This window comes from Sinohyriopsis cumingii, chromosome 11 (assembly GCF_028554795.1).
Source record: "Sinohyriopsis cumingii isolate HCF-2022 chromosome 11, ASM2855479v2, whole genome shotgun sequence".
NCBI classification, from domain to species: domain Eukaryota; kingdom Metazoa; phylum Mollusca; class Bivalvia; order Unionida; family Unionidae; genus Sinohyriopsis; species Sinohyriopsis cumingii.
This window is the reverse complement of record NC_142971.1, coordinates 101,933,133-101,955,277: the sequence shown is the minus strand read 5'-3', so window position 1 is coordinate 101,955,277 and position 22,145 is coordinate 101,933,133. Positions and strand designations below refer to the sequence as shown.

The following is a 22,145-nucleotide window of genomic DNA, read 5'->3' as shown; positions in this document are numbered from 1 at the left end:
AATTTCTTTGAAATTAACAGAAATTGAGATGTGTGAAGTTCTATTTGACCATGTAAATTTAAAGATTAGTTAATTACTTAAGAAAGTTATTATTATAAATTTGAAAGCAAATTCATGCACAAATGGTCTATAACCTCTGGGTCAGGGTATATTTGCTTGCATAACATGTACACCAGTCCTTTTTCTTCCCATTTGTTTTGTTACATTTTCAACAGAATTTTAGCTTAAGTATATTGAACAATGTTTGCAAGAAAATATATTGTTTTGAAGAACTTCATGTGCACTTTAATGTTTTCATTGAGCATTGTTGATGGGTTGGTTGTAATAAGTGTAATGATGTATCAACTCTATATGAATACTTCTGTCTCACTTGTGATGATTGTTGAAAAATGTTAGACAAATTTAGAGACATGTCATTTCATGCACCTGTGGGTAGTCCAAGCAAGAAAGGTCAGGGTCCAATCAGTAGTTTAGTAATGTAGTGCAGAAGCAACATTCATTGCAGATGACACAAGATTATTTTGTAAACACTTTGGTTATGTAGTTCTTGTTTCTTGCACAAAATTTAGTAAGATTTGCACATTAATACAGGAGATTGTTTTCCCCAGTAAACTTGTAATTATCACCTCCACTTCACACTTTCACCCAAATGTGTTTGGTATCATGCAGGTTCCATCCAGTTCAATCCACATCAGCATTTTCCATCCAGTTCAGTCCACATTCAGTTAAAAACTTGTTGCAGCAATATTACACTTTGCATTTCTCTTCCCTCCCACCACACCACTTAAAGCCCCAAAGTTTTTTTCTCCCATTTAATAGTTCATTATCCCCCATGCTTTCAGGGAAGCATGAGTATATTGTGATAATCTCTTCATCCATGTGGTTGGACATATCTACATGTGTAACATACTTAAACTTGTACACCCTTAAAGCTAAACACATTTAAACATGGAATAGCATTTTCACAATTTTAATCATGGAGGTGGAGCTAGGAAGGTAAGTGTGTTCTGACATAATTTTTAAACAAATATCCTCCTCAGTTGTATTTCATAACTGGAAATTAGCATGTGGTATCCATAATACAAGTGTCAACATTTGTAAACTGTGGCCCTGGGTGATTTTCCAGGGTTATTCCCTACTCTCAGGAAGTTAGCCCCTGGGTCACAACATAAAATATATGATTCCATCTCATATATATATATATATATATATATATATATATATATATATATATATATATATATATAACAAAGTAAACCAGTTTTGCTTTATTGTTTCAGACTGAATTCAATTGTATTGCTTACATCATTAAATACGTTCTGTTTCTGTGTGATCTGTGCTATAAACATGATGTCATTGCTTAAAATTGTTCTTGTACATTCTTGTTATAATCTTAAATGCACAAGTGGCATGAAAAATGCATATGCAGTATGGTTAAAATACATTTAGATACAAAGAAATACATAAAACTAGATCATAAGGATGCAAGCATCTCCAATGAAAACTAAAGTAGAGCTTTATGAATAAATAGAAATAAACAGTTTTGTTACTTTTTTATTATTACGTATAATGCATTTATTTATAATATATTGATAAAATATTGAAGACTGTACATAAACTTTTACATTTCAAAGTTTTTTATTTTTTCATTTATCTGTAAGTATCCAATAAATTGTTACATTTATATATATCAAAAAAACAAGCTTAATTTAAAGACATGCACACACACATTGTCATGAAAAGGTAAATTTTAAATGCAGCAGGCATTGATCCATTTGAATGTCACTACATGATAAGTATATATAGATGTATATGGGTATAACATGGGGGATCTTATTAGTATCAAGTTATAACCATACATATCAACCATTATTGGCATGAAAAGACAGATAACATTCTCAGCTGGCATTGGATCTTGTGTCCATCACTACCCACAGGAATTCAGTCCCTGGCTCATAAATTGGAAATGATTGAATTGATTGACATGCCAACACAATAACCATGTATGCATTTAACTGACATAAAACACAAGTTTAATATGCAAATGAAATTGGCTCCAGGGTCCATTGTTTACTCTTTAGGAGACATATCTCCTGATTCACAATTTTAACATGTTTGAGATCCCCACCCTCTACAGAATTGACATGAAAATGCAACTACACATACCACTGGAGCAGTCGTTTACTCTTTTCGACCTACCCAAAAAAACTCCAACCTAGGGCTGGAGATTAAGTTTTTTAAAATATAAATAAGATGCTGCTATAAATACATTGCACTCACATATTTTGATGTTAAATTAGTTGTCATTGATGCATGTATAAGTTGTATGCAAATATCTAAACTTGGAATATAGGCTTATCTCATTAAGACCATGGCTAAGATAAACAATGAGGAACAGCCATGCATATTAATGAGATGAGCTTGCATATGATTGGCTGAGCTTGTTACCACATTGGAGGCAATATGTCTAGTCAGATTCTAAGTAAGCTGGGAACATGAACTTGCTTCTTCAAGATCTCGGGTGATTTAGGTAATATCTGCAAGCTCTATGCATATTAATGTGTTGATCACGTATCTGATTGGCTGAGGTTGCTGCCACTCTGGAGGCCATAATTATTTTTGGTTTTATTTCTACCAAGCTTGGAACATCTGAGTTTATACTGCCAAGATCTGGAAATTTTTTTATAGCCACTGACATTAATGGGCAATCGTGCATCTGATTTGTTGAGCTTCTTGCCTCTCAGGAAGCTGTATTTGATCGAACTTGCTAACTGGGCTTTATCATGAAGATCACAGGTTGATTATGATTATGAGGATATCGATGCATATTAATGGGGTGATTTTGCGTCTGATTGGATGTGTACATAAACAGTCAAGTATCTCTATTTCTGATTCGATTTTGATAAAAATGTTGAAAAGTCATATTTCATGAATTAGTGAGTTTGACATGAGAAAGATCTTGGTTCTTTATTAGTCTTTTGTCTGATTTGCTGAACTCAATTTTGATGCAAGTTTGTTTAAACTCGGTAAATTAGTTTTTATCATCGTGGTCTTGGACAGGTTCTGTAATAAAAGGGATTTGTTCATGTAAATGACATCTTGCATGAGATTGGCTGATCATTTAACCACTCTAGAGACTCAGAATTTATTAAATAGGTTTAGGTCATAAAGATCTTGGATGAGTTTGAGTGTGGGTAAGATCTGTTTGCAAAGGATTTGAATCAGGCTTTGGTTAAGTAGGCAAAATGGACATGATGTAAAGGTTGGGAGATTACATCAAACTGTGTTTTTACAATACTGCATTAGTCTGCTTGCATAAGCTTGGCAACTGTAAGGTTATGTAATCAGGTCAAGATGGGCTTCTTGTTAAATAAGGTTTGGATAAAATCTGGGCTTGATTATTTGGTTTTATGGTGTTTAATACCATTTTTCACTACATACATGGCAGCCAGTGTATTCAGGAAGACCTCAGGAAGAACAACCAACCCACACAAAGCTACTGGCAAGCTTTCTCGCATATCCCTGTTGGTCAAGCCAAGTCTCAAAGCTCACATGGACATAAGTGTGTGAGTGATATGTATTGGTGACTGACCATTCAGTTTCTGTTTGCTTGATACCATAATCTCTATATATTATTTGAGACTGACATCCAGGTATGCAGAAGTACAAACATAAGGGAATCAGAACTATTGGTGGAATACATCATTTCTTCATCAAATTGCACCAAGATAAATCGCAAACCCACTTAACATTTGATAAGATCCATGGCTCCATATTTTTATTAAAGTTTCCACTACAACCAATTACAAATGATAATAAGACTTATATTATGAAATTCTTATTACATTGGGAGGCAAAACAGCATTTGAAATTTTACATATTCTAATCATTTGCTGGGAAATAAAAATGATAGAAATGCAAAGAGATTATCCTGGAAGAAAGAGTGCTTAATCTTGTATCCAATTACTTGGGTATTAGGTACATTTTGACAGCAAAAGGATGTTGTTGAATTTTAGCAACTAATTCTGACATAATTTTGGCAACTGTTGAAATTTAATAATCCTTTGACACTGTGACCTCATCATGAATTAACAGATTAATGATTTCTAGCTGTTTACAGTGCATGTCATGCACTGCCAATCCAATTAAAAGCTCAGTCAAATTACTTTTTAAAATTATACTGTTGACAGTGTTTGTGATTTTTTTTGTCTTGGACAGATCTGGTGTTATTCTTCAAAAATGTAGTAATACATTTGTGAACGAGGCATCGGTTCCAACAGATTTATTTTGGGGGGTGTTGCTTTTTTCTTTATTCTGTATGATCCGTGTGTTCAGGCTGGTGTGAATGTTGTGTGCAGGCTCTTTACATTAGAAAAACAACATGAAGCAGAATTCAGTCATCTGTTAAGATGTGGTTTATACTGACATTCAGCATGCTTCCTTGGAGAGTACTTCATTGCAGATATGTTGATCAGTACCAACTCAGCAGTTTATGAGTGCAAATCAAATCATGAAACTTTAATTACAGTATGTAAGTTCAGTGGATAAATACATGTTAAGATCTGTGAGGGAAGCAGCTCCTACATTACCCAGTTTTATGCAAATCTGAGCAGCGTGTATGAACTTCAGTTAGATTAAAAGGACTGTTTCATGTAATGTGAGCAGTGCATATAAACTTTTAATTGATTTTTATGAAAAGTCTTTATATTTCACAATCCTATTCATATATATATATATATATATATATATATATATATATATATATATATATATATGATCCTTCCACATACATTTCAGACCCTTGATATGTGTTTCAGAATGACAAGGAAGATAATAAAAAAGATAGTGATTCAGAGTCAGAGAGCTATGAACAAATATGGGAACGAGAAAATGCTCCATTGCAACCACCATCACGACCTCCACCTGCACCGAGAAGAAAGTTTAAGCCAGAGGACTTCCAAATGCTCAAAGTATTAGGAAAAGGTAGTTTTGGCAAGGTAAGAATGCATGATATGGAATTTATTTGATTTTATGACTTTTGGCAAGATAAGAATGCATGATGTAGAATTTGATTTTATGATTAATCCACTAGTTTTTGTTTAGCACCCCAGCAGACTTGGGTGATGTAGAGTCAGCTTAATGTACCCTGCTTTATGCTGTAAGAGGCAACTAATGGAGGCAGTCTTTTTGCCAGGTACATGTCCCATGATTAGAACATCTAGGACTTTTGGGTGGGATTTCAAACTGTATCAGAAATTTGACATTGTATTTAGCTCACCTGTCCATAAGGCTAGTGAGCTTATGGTATGGCTGTGTCAGTCATGTGTTAATCTTCTATCCATCTACACAGTCTTGAGACCATTTTTAATAACTGGTTTTAATAAACTTTAAATGTATTTTCATGTTGGCAATATCTCATATGGTTCAGGTATGAACAGTATCTATGTATATTAATGAAGTAATCCTGCATCTCATTGACTGAGTTTGTCATTATTCTGGAGGTCATATTTTTTGTCTGATTCTTCTGATAATGAGCAAGATTGATGCATATTAATAAGGTCATCATGCGTCTGATTGGCTGAGCTTGTTGCTACTCTTGAGGCCAAATTTCTGGTCTGATTTTGGTCATTGGAATATTTATTTATATCACCAAGATCGCAGAATATAGATATATCTAAAGATCTCAGGCAAAGGTTGATGTTGAGCAAGATAAATGCATATTATTGAGTGATCTTGCATCTTATTGGCTGAGCTTGTTACCATTCTGAAAGCCGTCTTTCCAATCCAGTTTTGTTCAAGCTTGGGATATGTGCTATTATCATCAAGCTCTCCAATATTAGCATCATATAGACATATTAATGGACTGGTCCAGTATTTCATCAGATGAGCTTGTAAACACTCATAAGTTATATTTCTGATTTTTGGTATACAAGCTTATGATATCTCAACCTTGGATGTATTTGAATATGAATGCATACATGCCAATTATTGGCATAATAATTTTGCTTTTTTCACCAAAATAGCTTACCTGTCTATGGATTATGCTTTTCTGGTACAATAAAAACTAAAAAAATAAAGCAATAAAAAGTTGTATTTTTCATTTATATTATCATCTTTTTAATTCCACTCATAAAAATTTGAGAATATTCTAAAAGGAAAGACTGCTGTATAAGAATAGCATGAGAACTAATTTGCTCATCATAGATCTACATGTACTATCCTGATTTTCTTTTATAGCAACTGTATATGACCCAAGAAATCATGTTTCTTTAATTTGAAACTTTGCCTTGCAGAGTCATTATATTTGATAATCAAGTTAGTTAGCAGACCAATCTGTACTTTTAAAGAAAATGACACCACCAGATATTGACCTAAATGAGCTTCTTTTATGGTTTGACTTGTGGATGAAAATTCTTAAGAGTAGATGGGTTTTTAAAAGTTCAAAACATGTCCTGTCAGAAAAAGGACTAATCAACACTCAGGGTTCTTAAGGTCTTTGACAGTCTGGGGAAAATGTGGTAGTAATTTTAAGGCTTTGAGTGTTTGGGAAAATTGATCAGATTACCCTGAGGTCTTTAAAAGTCTTTGAAAATTGAAAGAAACCCAAACGTTTTAATTTCTTTCCATAATCAAATAAAATTGTCCAAGGTTGTTAGATTCCGATGAAGTAGAGTTTTCCTGGTTTCTTTCTTTTGATTAATTATAGTTTGAATTTCATCATTAAACAATATTGTAGTATTTTGCATTCAGTGTTGTCTCATAGAACAATACTTGTATACAAAATGTTAGCGAAAATAGGTCGTGGAAATTATGTTTGTGGTCTTTAAAAGTTTCAGAAAAAAGTCTTTGAATTTATCATTCAGAATTCTGTATGAACCCTAACACTGCTTTACAAATTTGTTAAAAAGAATGTGAGTGATGCAGTTTAGCACTCAGACTAAACTCATTGCATAATTTTTGGACTTCATGATCGTTTGGCAAAAATTAGTCATGTAGAATAGTTAAAATGAATGGTGAATATAAATAATTTTTCAGTATGTTTTGTGTTGGTATTTTGGATTTAGCCTGTTTTTGCCAAGTAATATGACCTGCAAATCCATGTTAGTATTAAAAAATAAATCGAATTTTTTTATACAGTGTACTGTAATTATGGCATGTAATATATTAGCTACGATGTTGAGGTCTGAATGAAGTAGGGGTGCATATATATGGTATTGGAAAGTAGATCATTGACACCAACATTAATTAGCACTATAGTAACATTGTGCTCCAAGCTTTTTCTTTTCTTTCTACAGTTTCAATACATCTGTGAATTTGCATTCACAAGCTGACATGTATCACGCAGGTGAATGATATCAGGTTCAGTTGAGCATCTTGTTTAACTTTTTCTTTCTTTCAATACTTACATTTATGCATCACTACATGGTCAGGATTGTGCTGATTTGCCATTAAACCCTTTAAGTGCCTATGTAGTTAAAGCATTTTGAAAAGTGAATCTCCTTTTTGGTTAATTTTGTTTACATATTTTACAATTATTACAGCCATTTGTTGCAACAAATGCAGTTATTTTTATATTATCATATAGCAGGCCATTATAGGTCAACTTAGCAGTAATGTTGATCATTTTTTCTAGTAACATTTACGTTGTTGTTGTTGTTGTTTTGGGGCTTAACGCCATTTGTCAGCACACGATAGGCTATACATGGCGGCCAGTATTAATGGTGGAGGAAGAACCCGGGAAAACCCCGGAAAGAACCACCGACCCACGAGAAGCTACTGGCAAGCTTTCTCACATACCCACATTGGCTAACATTTACGTGATAGGTTTTCAAACCCATCATTGTACTGTGAAAATAATCTGAAAACGAGACCACAAACATCATTGCTATGTTAGACAGCATCATTGACAGTCACATATACCAGGTAGATTACCCCATACTCAAATTAATAACCTTTGTCTTATTCAGATATGTTACAAAAAACTAGAGTTTGATTTAACATGTAAAAAGCACTAGTCTCTTGGGCCTCATGCTTATCCATGCCCTCAGAAGTGGCACAGCTTGATCTGGTGACTCATAGCTTGTACCCAGTCTATATCTGATTTTAAAAAAAGCACAATATTGCTAAAATTTGCCTAAATATGACCTGACTAATATTAAGCATGCTACATGAATTTGGAACCCCAAATACCTTTTGGTAATCTTGACTTGCTTCATCCATTTGCATGCTTTGGATGCTGAATAAGTCTGTTTTTGAGAAGGGGTGAATACCCTTTTAATTATCTGTTTTGCTAAAGGGTCACTGTGTGAAATATTTCAAGCATAAACTATTTAATCAACAACTGTCAAAGTGACCTGGACTAAGCTGTTGCAGAATTATCATTAGCTAAGATATTAATTTGGAATAGATATAGATATGATAATATTTGCATGCAGATGCAGAAGGATTGAAGAGTAAAAATATTTGAAAGAAATGAATCAATTTCATGCAGAATTGTTGTGCTTTTATATAGTCTGTGTAGGTAATGGTACAAACCACAGAGGTTCCAAAACAAATTATTTAGAGCATTTTGTTAATTTTCTAGTTTAAACTAATGTTTGCTGACCTGAAGTGCAAAACAGATTTTATATAATAAAGGCTAAAAAGCAACAGTTCTTGGGACTCTTGATAATTATTAGCTGTTACAGCTTTGATCTGAAGATCTCTTGTCTTTTTAAGGTTATGCTTGCTGAACTGAAGGGCAGGAACAAATTCTATGCAGTAAAGGTTTTGAAGAAAGATGTTGTGCTTGAGGATGATGATGTTGAATGTACCATGGTAGAAATGAGAGTCCTTGCTCTCGGTTGCTCACATCCCTTCCTTACTCATCTTCACAGTACCTTCCAGACTGAGGTAGGGATACTACATAAAAATACCTTAGAAATTCAAAATGAAGCCAGAAATGTAGACCTTCTTGAAAAGGAAGCCTTATACTTCATATATGGTTTGGCTCATATAATTTTACAGCCTAAAGAATAAGTCACCAAATGTATTTAATTCATTTCTTGTATGTATGTATGTAATGTATATGTCTGGAGACAGACTTGTGCTTTTATTTTTGTTTTTAATTACTCTGATATTTGATATTATATACAAATCTTATGATAAAATGATGTTTTAGTTTCAGTAAAATTGACAAGTTCTTCATAATGGCTGAATTGAAAGGTATGCAGATTTAGCTCACCTGGCTCAAAAGACCATCTGTCATGAATCAGCACATTTTTCATGCAATCATGTCAAAAAATATGACCTGATGAGTGACTACCTGCATTGAGACCACCTTTAGTTAGCTTTCCTCCTTGAAGTACAGAACTATTGTACTACTCTTGGTGTTGGCATTCACATATATAAAAGCACACTCACATGCATGCATGCACACACTCACACCTACTCACATACATGCACACAGCCTCACTGCATCTCAGCTGTCTTTGTTCCTCTGTCCTAGGGACCACTTGGTTGCCTAAGTGTTTAGGTTAGAGTGTCAACCTCGGATGCATGAGGTTGTGGGTTCCAATTCTAACTGAGTCATATCAAAGACTTGTTAAAATATGGAACAGCAGCTGCCTAACTTGGTATCCAGCATTGAGAGGTTAGTGTTAAGACTGGTTGGCCTGGTGTCAGGCTAATGTGACAGGATGCTACATGTCTGTGGCATGATGTCCCAGTGCTAGGCATCACTATAAACTAACATACTGCAGATATCATAGCAGTATGATTTAATTTTTTTAAAACAATATGTTAAAAATACAAATCTCACACACACACACACACACTCTCTCTCTCTCTCTCTTGCAGATATCATAGCAGTATGATTGAATTTTTTAAAACAATATGTTAAAAATCCAAATCTCACACACACACACACACACTCTCTCTCTCTCTCTTTTGCCTCTGTCCTAAGCAACAGTAGGCAGTGGGTTTAGTTGCACCTACCATCAAGGGAAGGGGATAACTTTGTACATAAGTGTACATTGATTTTACAATTGTAGTTATGTTTTGCATTTAGTTGAATTTTTACACAGTTATACTTCTATAACTAGAATCATGAAACTTTGTGAGGTGATGCATGCAAAAATAGATTACTTGGAATATATTTAATGCTTAGCAGAGTTGGATTAGATTTTGTGTGGCAAGATTATTTTCAAGCACCATTCATGCTTGAATCATCAAACTAGATAATGTATATATATTTTAGTACCACACCCTTACAACAAAAGAAGGTCACTTTGACTTGGCTTTCACATTTTAATACTTTACAAATTTAGCTCATGACTGCAAGAGTTTCTTTCTGTTGTACCAAGAGTCATGAAACTTGGTAAGGGATTGCTTCTCGATGAATATTACCCCCTCATCACAGATGTAGGTCACTGTGGCCTTTATCTCATGTGTCACTCATGGTTAAATTTTATGTATTAAAAGCTGGATGATACCATCCTATCATGAATGATGAAACTTGGTGAGGGGCTATTTCATGCCTTATTGACCTAAATGAAATTTTTTGTTTAATGTTAATTTACTGGGTGCTGTTCATGATTGGATTATGTAACTTGATATCTCTGTTAGTAGTATTCCCATACAACCATAAAAAGAGTCACTCTGACATACAGTTTATGCTTTACTAACATATGATACGTATTTGTATTTATGATGGCATAGGGTTTTCCATAATGTGTACAATCTAGCTTACTCATTTCTGTCCAATATAGTTGGATGTATGAATAAAATGTGTATTTCTTGGTAAACATTATGTCAATGACTGTACATTGTATATTGTGATATGATACCCTCATCTGGTTTGTGTATTTGTAAATGAGTATGGAAAATAGATCAGTGGACTGCATGCATTTCAAGGGAGACCACAGTTATAATAGTAACTAATTGGGCTTGTACGCCCAGCAGAATTACTGAAAAATTCTTCATAGGGCCATAAGAGTACTCCAGTCATGTTTTTTTTACTGTTGTAAGTGTGCTTTATTATCTTGTTGCAAATGTCTTCTTATACTGTATATGTGCTGTTCCTCTTTATTGCTGCTGTGACCATCACCTCTATCAAGGAAGGTCATTTATCGCAGTATTGTTGTGGCCCCTTCCCCCAATGCATAAAGTTTTGTTACAATCGCTAAAGAATTGATGATGATTATCCTATTAAGTAATAGAGTATACACAAATCTAAAACCACTCTGGTGGCCTAGTGGTTAGAGCGTCTGCCTCTGATGTGAGAGGTTGCAGGTTTGAACCCTGGCCAAGTCATACCAAAGACTTATAAAAATGGTACTAACAGTTGCCTCACTAGGTGCTCAGCAGGTTAGTGTTAGGACTGGTCGGCCTGGTGTCAGGATAATGTGACTGGGTAGGACATCATACTGCATGTCTGCAGCATGATGTCCCAGTGCTAGACATCACTATAAACTGTCACACTGTTGACATCATAGCGATATGATTGAAATTTTTTTAAAGCTATGTTAAAAATCCAAATCACACACACACGCACAAATCTAAAAATACTAAAATGAGAGATTGAAATTTAAATAGTAAATTTTGACTGTACATTAATTATTGTTCATATATTTGGTAAAGTGTTACTAGAATAAAATCATAAAGTAACCTTTATATGATAGATTTGATAGACACTTGAAAATATCAGAGATCAGTTCTTTTTATTGATCTTAAAGTTCTTATTGCTGATTTAAATCTGTGTTTTTTATATCAACATGAGTGAAAGCAGAAAGATAATTAGATGACAGATAATATGCAGTCTCTTGTTTAATAGCAGGATGCCGACATAAAATAATCGGTTTAGGAGCTGAAGCAGTTTTTTTTATTTATTTAATTTTGTGTATATGTATTTATGGAGGGACGAGTGAATATTGGCATTTCTATTGGTACCTAATTTGCTAATATGAATCATATGGATTCTAAGGTCCTGTTTATTTCATAGGATAATTGTACATTGTGTTTTTTAATTTGTGGCTGTCATGAAATCCATGAAAATAAGTATAGTAGGGTGTAAAATGCTGAACATTGGCATCACTGGGATCATAGACCTTGCGCAAGTATAGTAAGATGTAAAATGCTGTAGATTGACATCACTGGGATCATAGACCTGGAACAAGTATAGTAAGATGTAAAATACCGTAGTTTGGCATCACTGGGATCATAGACCTGGAACAAGTATAGTAAGATTTAAAATGCTGTAGATTGGCATCACTGGGATCATAGACCTGGAACAAGTATAGTAAGATATAAAATGCTGTAGTTTGGCATCACTGGTATCATAGACCTGGAACAAGTATAGTAAGATATAAAATGCTGTAGTTTGGCATCACTGGGATCATAGATCTGGAGCAAGTATAGTAAGATATAAAATGCTGTAGATTGGCATCAGTGGGATCATAGACCTGGAACAAGTATAGTAAGATGTAAAATGCTGTATATTGGCATCACTGGTATCATAGACCTGGAACAAGTGTAGTAAGATGTAAAATGCTGTAGATTGGCATCACTGGTATCATAGACCTGGAGCAAGTATAGTAAGATGTAAAATGGTGTAGATTGGCATCAGTGGGATCATAGACCTGGAACAAGTATAGTAAGATATAAAATGCCGTAGTTTGGCATTACTTGTATCATAGACCTAGAACAAGTATAGTAAGATGTAAAACTCTGTTGATTGGCATCACTGGGATCATAGACCTGGAACAAGACAGTATAGTAAGATATAAAATTCTTTAGATTGGCATCATTGGTATCATAGACACAATAATTTTAACAATTCTTGTTAGAACTGTCTTTAACTGTTTCTAGGATGGAAAAATTAAATTTGGCATAACGTTTTGCTTAACCTTCACATGTTTGTTCAGTTCTTGACTATTGTTCAAACAAGGAAGTATTTCAGTTGAAAGGATTCTTGTCTGATGAAGCAAACAGGTCCTACTTCGAATTTCCTCATATAGTTTATTAATGAAGCACCAAAATAGGTTGATCAGCAAAGCAGCAGAAGAACAATTAAACTAGTGTTATCTGTATGGATTTGAGTGTAATCTCTATGGATTTGAGTGCAGTCTGTATGGATTTTGAGTGTAATCTGTATGGATTTGAGTGTAATCTTTATGGATTTGAGTGCAATCTAGGCCAGAGTTTCACTACTTTGATACTGTTTCAGATTTCCATTAAACATGCTAGTTATCCATTTTTTGTTGATCCTCTGTCGTTTTTCCATTAGCTCTTTCTTTCTTTTTAAATCAGTAATTGAAGAAAATGTAAATGTATTTGAATGAAACTTGTTTGTAATTTTAACTTAACAGTATTTGACAATAATAATACATGGACATCCATTACAGTTATTTCCACCAACTCTGTGTGTGTGTGTGTATGTATGTATGTATTTATCCCAAGATAGGCCACTCTTTGTTTAACATGAATAAAATCATGCTTACAATTAGTAGATGAAATCTTCACACATTTTATGGTGGAAAACATCGGTTATTCCTATGAAATTGTAATCAACATCATGAAATTCATAACTTTTAATAAGAAGTTGAATATTATGTTGAATTTGAATTTGTCTTTTGTATCAAATCAAGTAAGGTGGTAGAATAAAAAAAGTTAAAAGGCATGCATATTCTACTGTAGGTCCGAATTGTGTGTTAAATCAATTTATTTCATTTGTTTAATCAAACACTGACACTAAGTACATGTAACCCAATAAAGGTTTCTGTCATTATTCAGTTGCTTATCATACTCATTCACAAATGTGATCAACAATAGCAAATGAACCAAGTGTACACTGTGTACTAAGGCCATGATAATCAAAGTTTCACAAATAGGATTCATTTTGGGGAAATGTATTTCAAAGCTTATAATATGCTTAAAATTCCCAAATTGGCACTTCGACCTTTTCTCAAGGATGAACAATAATTTTGCTATAACTACTAATGAAATAAAAGAATCTTATTTTATTCTGACTCTAAAGTAACACTAGAATATATCCACATTCACATGCAAAGGCAGTGTCACGACAATATTTTTGCTGGTACAAGTGTGATTTGTGTTAAAACCACTTGGAGTAATGATTTAAATGGTTATTCAGATATACTTGAAATAAAGGTATTTTTATACAGAAAAGGGTAGAACTTTATTAGGAATAGCTATTGACACTTTTGCCCAACAGGATTATTAAATGAATATTTAACACCATTCATGTCCATCCCTTAATTTTTCAAAGGTCCCTCTGTAACTCGTACTTTCAGGAGTTTTTAAAGGATATATATATATATATATATATATATATATATATATATCCCCATTCCATCCATAGTATCTTTAATCTTTGGCTTGCAACAATTGTAATGTTGTTTTACACCCTTTGAAGGTCATGAGACAAAATTGGCAATGTCTTGCTGTTGAGCATGTAACAATTGTTTCTGTCAGCTGACTTTAGCTGAAGGAATATAGCAAGTTTAAAGAATCAGACCAATCACAGTTATTGTTGTACACTATATTTACTTGTTTGGTAAAAGTGAAACAAAAATCCCACATGGGAAGTTTACTTACCAGAGAGTTTAGACACACAATCAATGGTATCAGAGAAATGATAATGTGAACCATAATAATGTAAACTAAGATAAACATGAAATAGAGATGAGTGTCTGGAAAGCTGATAAACCATGATATTGTTCTGTTATCTTTTATTTGCTGATCTTACACAGATTAAATAAGCACTGGAACTTGTTTGACACTTTCCATTAGCAGGACTGATGGTGAGTTCGAAGCATTGTATATATAGGACGGACGTTTGTTGAATAATTTGGATTATTTTGCGGTCTTAGGGGCAACTGCAGTAGTTATCAGCATAGTATTAGAAAAAATATGATAGACAACGAAATTTCCAAAGCTGTATCAGTCATTAAAGTAATGTGTATATATTGTATATTGCATAAAGCAGTTGTCATCAAGTGTGTGTGTGTTTATGTGTGCATATAAACACACACATACACACACACACATATATATATGTGTGTGTGTGTGTGTGTATATATATATATATATATATATATATATATACACACATATATATGTGTGTACACTGTATCAATGATATTCCATGAGATGTATAAATTTTTCCTTAAAAGAAAACGAGGCTTGCCAACATTTTTATATTTAATAATTAATAATCGATTTTTAGAACATTATAATAGGTTTAAGAACGAAAAACAACAAAGCATTTAATGCACTATAGTATGTTGCCTCATAACCGACAAGTTTAACATAATAGTGTCAACAGGCTATTGCAACTATGTATCATTGATATTATGAAAACTGTAGATAGATCCCAAGGAAAGCAGAAACATACCATTATGACAAATCAGATTACTCTAGGTTACTTGTTACAAGTTCAGTTTTAATGTTTTCTTCCAGCGCAGTATGTTTTTCTCTCTCACTCATGATTTTTGCTTATTTTGTCCCTTATGCACAAGAGGGGAGAGAGGAATGGAAAAAAAGAAAGGATTCCGATGAAATTGTGTACCTTTATAATTTCATTTAGAAAACAGACTATTAATACTTTTTATCGTTATTTTCATGTCATTTATGTTTAATGAATGAGTAGAAATTCATCATTGATCTGTAGGCCTGCAGTTGAAAGAATGTTTATATATTCATATTATTGCGCCATGGGTGGATCACAATTTGATATTCCAATAGTATTGGTATATCAATTTGCTTTATACCAATACTTTAAATGCCATATTATTTTTAATGTATGTGATAATAATATATGTATATATATATAGTATGAAACCTGTTACCAGGATTTGAGTACTTTATCTTTTTATTATCAGTTTAAATGTTTTTCAAATAAAATGTTGTTGATACCAGTTCTATATTTCACCAAAAGAAGTTCCACAGTATATAAATCATACTATTTTAGCACAAGTAAATTGATGCCAATAACGGTAAATTCCTAATATTTGTTACCATTCTGCAATATCATTATTATCATTCTATGATATAAATTCTCAAGAGTAATATTTTCCTGAATTTAATTTCTGTGACACAAATTTGTGCTTGCTGAACTTTTCTGATTTGCACAAAGTATCTCAACAAATAGTCACCTTAGTGGCCATTTCATTGTTGTGCCTTCCTATCCTGACATAATTGCATCCATAACTTCAGAATGGTTTATTTCAGAGTCATTTGTACTTTGTGATGGAGTATCTAAATGGAGGAGATTTGATGTTCCATATACAGGCATCAGGCAAATTTGAGGTGCCGAGAGCTCAGTAAGTGTCAGTCATTACAGAAAACTATCCAGCAAATGGCTACCAAATGCATATGCTCTTCAATTGTCTGTGGCACTACCATAATGCATTGACAATTCAGGGTGTATGTGTTTAATGTTGACAAACTTCATAGAACCAGATCTGCCAGCACACGTGGCAGACCTGTGTCTGTGCTGTTTTGCCGTTGGGTCTGACTTGCGTACAGATATGTGATACAAGTCTGAAACATCTGCAATCTACTTAGACCCAGATGTGCTGTTGCATAATAATGTAGAAGATTTGGGTCTATGCAGTTTGGTAGGAGTAATCATTAAAGCAGACAATATAGACCCTGATCTGCCAGTGCATATGGGTCAGTGTCTATCTTGTTTGCAGTAGGATCTGACAAAGTATAAGGTACCCATCTGGTACCTGTCAATTATTGTTACAGTTTCATGCATTCAAGTCTGATATTTATGTTGTGATACATCATACAGCACTCTCTCATTATGATGCTGTCAGTGGGGGCTATGGAATATATTGCCTTATAGTGAGGCAACCTTATAATTAAGTACATCATACATATAATTTTGGGGTCACCGATGGCTGCGTGGACTAAGACACTTGCCTTTACAGATCACTAACATCTCACTTCTGTAATTGTGAGGTCATGTCTCAGGCTTAGTTAATGTTGGTATATTATAAAGCTTGTCAGTAGCTTCCTGTGGGTTCAGTGATTCTTCCAGGATATTTTCAGGTTCTTCCTCCACTAGACATACTGGCTGCCATGTATATATATGTATAGATACACTGGCTGCCATGTATATATATGTATAGATACACTGGCTGCCATGTATATATATGTATATGTATCATGTGCTGAAAAATGGCATTAAACCCACAAGAACAACAATATATAATTTTACAACCACTTAATGAAGTGGGATTCATGACCATGCTCACCTTAAAACAGGGACTGTGTTATAATGGATGGCATTATAGTGACAGTGTGCTGTATTCTACATTGTCATAAAAAATGTTTTTTAATCAAATATTAAAAGGTATGGTTTTCATATGAGATGTTTTAAGGGTAACACTTTTCATGGTTGCATATTTGTGACTTTAACTATTAGATCATGACTTGTGGAAATTTTAATTAGGAAAATCACATGGTTGGAGAGTAATAATTGAACAGTTACCTCAAATACAGGACTAGGAGTGGAAATTGTCTTAGTTTTTACAAATCAGATTTAGCAATTGAAAGAAGACCAGTCCAAACCTCACCCCTTTGTATATGACTGCCGTATGGCAGATCATATTATATGATGTCCATCCATCCATCTGTACATACATTTGTTTGTTTCCAAATTTGGTTTTAGTAAATTAAGTTGTCCACCATCTACAGTTACTAAACTTTGTAAATGTCTTGCACTTTGGGTAAAGAAAAACTCGATTGATTTCAGGGTCAAAAGTTGAAAGGCCAGGTCACTGTGACTGAAGGAAGAACAACAGTTCCTGCACAATAACTCAAATTCTACATCATCTACATTTTTCAGAGCATGTGAACAGCATGTACATGGAGCAGGAAAGAACCCAATACATTTTAACATCAAAAGATCAGAGGTCAGGTTCAACAGCATTTGGGGTGGGAGTGTTTAAAAATAATTTTAATTATATATTACTTACCTGACATTATTGCTCAATTCCCCACTCCCTTCCTGCTCTTAAGCTTGTTCAGTCCTGATCCGAGTCAGAAGAAGGACATATTCCAATTGTAGGAAGTGGGCTAGGGTATCAGACTGGGATCATGTTTTGTTCTAGACCTCCAGTTAATAATTGGAGGAGGGAATAATTACATTGGACTTGGCACTAGCACTTGGAAAAGATACTACAATGCAATAATATCAGGTAAGCATTATGTAATTAAAATTAATTTTATCCTCTTAAAAAACTAGGGAGCTCATGACTTTAAAGAGTATAGGTTTGATACTTCCATTAGACCAGCCTGGGTCAGCTACCTTCGCATATTCATGAGCAAGACACTTCTACTCCAATTGCCTTGGTTCTGAAAAAACCTACTTAAGTTGCTGTACCAAAGAGCATCAAACCATACCAAGATAAAAGTCTACATTTCAAAATAGCAGTTACTCTAAATAATGATAAAGAAAGATACTTTCTTTAATGTTCATTGACCAATGAGGAAGAAAACAGCATTTTAATGTCCAACATCTCATGGAAAATTTTCCAGGTGTTGTAATTAGTTCAGTCATCCAGACCAGTAACAGGACTTTTAGGACCATGTACACCACTCCCTCAATAACTCGTGCCCTGATAACTCGCAAACCCGCTTATAACGCGGTGTCAGGAGTGGATCCCATTTTTTAAACCCGAAAATACCCCAAAAATTTATCCCTATTTGTTGAACATGAAGAAAATCACGATCAAAATTGGTAACGGAAACTCTGATGTATCGCTCATTTTATCGTTGAAAACGGTAGATAGGACCTGGAAATTTTAATCAACACTATGAAATATTATATTTAAAAATAATTCATACAATTTTTTACATTTTCTGTCCAAACGACATTCCTAGTACACCGCAATTAATGATATGTAAGGAAATTTCGATCAATGAAAATGTCACTTACGCCGAGTGGAGGCAGTACTTTAATAAATAAATACAAATAAATACAAATTAAATAATTTTTCTTATCAATTGAAATTTGTGTTCTAGTTCCATCTTTTAGTTCCTTATAAGTGTAATCGTCATTAGTGCAATGTGTCCTCTTGTAATTAAACATAAAATGCGTCAATCTACCATAACAGTTATGTTTGTGAGCATTTCTCTGAGAACCTAATTAAGTGCCGACCATGTTATGGTAACTGACTTGCGAAAGTATTTATTGTATTGTTGCACTGAATTAAGAGCTAGCCTCCTTTATATTATCACATTAATTATGTCTTTTGAATTAAAAAAAGGAGATGGAATAAAAGAATTGTTAAAAGGCACAAAAATCAGACTAACTTAAAATCTAGCAGCCTCAGTAGTATGTCAGGTGAACTCACTTCGTTTGATCAATCGAACACTGTAATAAACGTTATTGTGTATGTAACAGAAACTACCTTAAATTAACCGACTCTTTCATAACTATGATCAAAGATAACAAGGCAGCAAAGCGAAATGAATACTTCGTAAAATAAAGAGCTTGATTTCACAGATACGGACCATTGTGGGCAAGCGAGTTTCAGAGAATTCTTGAACTGGCATTTAGAGATATCCTCAGGGATGATAAGAAATTTCATTATTACTTCCAATGAAATCATGACATTAACATTCTACTAATTGAACAATAAAAAATTGAGTTTCGACGTAGACGTGTCGTGAAATAAATGTCGCGTGTTTTTGAAAAAAAAGGAATCTTGTTTGGTGGTGTATCAACAGTTAGTCTAGTTCCCAAATTGTGGACTACCAATTTTGCAAGATACTATTAAATACCACTACGGGAACCAGACTTGTCAAGAAAACAAAAAGCAGTGACGTAAATACACAGATTTTTCGCGCACACTTGATGGTTGTTCAAACCACTTGGAACGATCTTTCATATGTTGGATATTTTGAGGAAACAAAAATTTATTTAAACAGAATAATGAACAACTTCATTAGAAAAAGCACATTATTAAAAATTATTATTGACGTGATTGTAAAATGAGGATTCAGTCATTAAACAGCCCAGTTCCCTAACGCACACACACACACCCTCCCCCCGGTTTTCTTGATGTCAAAGCAATTTTTTCAAATTTTGGAGGTCCCTCGGTAACTCGCGCCTTGCTTATAGTGCGGGAGAGGTGTATTTGTATCCCAATATGACTGCCATGAACATTTCCACCATAAAGTACGCATATTCTTCCATGTAAATTGACACCCAAAGCATTTGAATATTTATTCTCCATGTACATTTCCACTGCCAAAATGTGTATATTCCTCCATGCACATATCCTCCAAAAAAATTGTGTATATTCATTAACATTTCCACTCAGAAATGTTCTATCCTCCATGGATATTGCTTCCTAAAATGTGTGTATTCCATGAACATATCCACCAAAAGGAGCGTATATTCCTCCATGCACATATCCACCAAAAGGAGTGTATATTCCTCCATGCACATATCCACCAAAAGGAGTTTATATTCCTCCATGCACATATCCACCAAAAGGAATGTATATTCCTCCATGGACATATCCACCTGAAAAAATAATCTGTTCCTCGATGACCATTGACAGTGGTATTAAATTTACTGGTAGATGCAACAGTATTTTCATAGTTTGGGGATATAATTGGAGCTAAGGGGTTTTGCCAGACTTTTTACTGAGAAATGGAAAAGAAATACTGTAGCTGGATTGTAATCATCTAGCTGTAGATGGACTGAATGATATAAGCATGACTTCATTTGAAAGTATGCAGTGTTATTGAATTGTAAAACTTTGTTTCCTGGCCCTACAGTTTGACAACTTTTTGTCTGTGATGTTTGTTAATTCCAGTATGTTGACATTTTGATCAGGTTTGTCCAAGGGGTGTTACATCTGATCCATGCTGTATGTTAATTGCAATGTAAATCAGACTGGCTGCATGTGGTACATGCTTAAAAGTGCATACTTGTTTTGTTTTGATTCGGCAGAAAGAACAAGTTTGATCTGTTGTAGGAATACCTTGAGGCAGTCAGGCCAAGCTCTATTCGTTAGCAATATCCCCTGACTGAGAACAAAACACGATTGTGGTTTTTTATTTTAGTACATACTCTTTCAAAATATCTTTATGAATGAAATTCAAAACAAATTGGGATTTATAAAAGTTTGACGCAATGCATCTAACAATGTTATGGACATGAGGAAAGACCGGTAAGTAGTTGGAATCAAGCTGTTTGATATGGAAGTTTGGTTTGAACAGCTGCATTGAAATGCTTGTGAGATTAATTGAGTATCTAAAAATCTCTCAGCATTTATTTTTATTAACTAGCCAAACAAACATCTTGCAGGTTTACTTGTTTTCTAGTTTTAGTTTGGCTTTACAAGAATTTTTTATAGTGTAAATGGACCATATTTTGACCCTTTTAATTCTATAGTGTATTTCTATGATAGTCACTCATTCGATTCAAATGTTTCCTCAGTTATTGACTGAAGAAGTTACAGTCATGTTGTTTATAGTAAATAGCAACATAAATTTGTTCCAGTAAGTGGGATGGCAATGGTCACTGCATAGGTTGCAGTTGATAAGTAATAATAATACTGCACAAGGATTTGGTGGGCTTATTTTCACCAATTGGATTCACAGAAAGTGATATGTTAACATGCTGACTTATAAAAAATAATAACTTGTAAATATTGTAAATGTGAACCAACTTTGCAATAAGTACAATAAAATCTCATGTTTTCATTTTCCTTTGCAGATTTTATGCATCAGAAATTATATGTGGTCTTCAGTTTCTTCATTCCAAGGGAATCATTTACAGGTAAATTCTTTCAATAGTAAACATTTAGAGAAGTACATTTTTTTGGTTCTGAAGATAAATCAGAAAAATATTGCTTTTATTGCTTTTTTATTATTACTTATTCAATGTGCTTAATGTATAAGTACATTGTACAAAATTATCACAAGGTAAATGATCCCAGTTAATTTTTGCAAGATTTAGGTTTGTTTTCAGAAATCAAAATTACAATTTCATCTCAGATTAAATCATTGATTTACTTCCAGTATTTGTAGAGTCAAAAGTAACTTTTTATCAAATACATGTAATATTTTTAAATTACTGATGTTCTGATAATACATGTTATTAATGTAATGGAAAA

At 33.7% G+C, this 22,145-nt stretch overlaps 1 protein-coding gene across 7 annotated transcripts in view; it reads left to right on the top strand.

Annotated features, from left to right (window-relative positions):
- Window positions 1-22,145, top strand: part of LOC149789180 (protein kinase C delta type-like) — a 227,101-nt gene that overhangs the window by 177,805 nt on the left and 27,151 nt on the right. For all 7 annotated transcript variants that reach the window (XM_089975327.1, XM_089975321.1, XM_089975324.1 and 4 more), the window contains 4 exons: window positions 4,818-4,997; window positions 8,719-8,892; window positions 16,231-16,322; window positions 21,746-21,808. In XM_089975327.1, coding sequence (XP_089831453.1) covers window positions 4,818-4,997; window positions 8,719-8,892; window positions 16,231-16,322; window positions 21,746-21,808 — 509 coding nt within the window. The remainder of the gene's footprint in view (window positions 1-4,817; window positions 4,998-8,718; window positions 8,893-16,230; window positions 16,323-21,745; window positions 21,809-22,145) is intronic.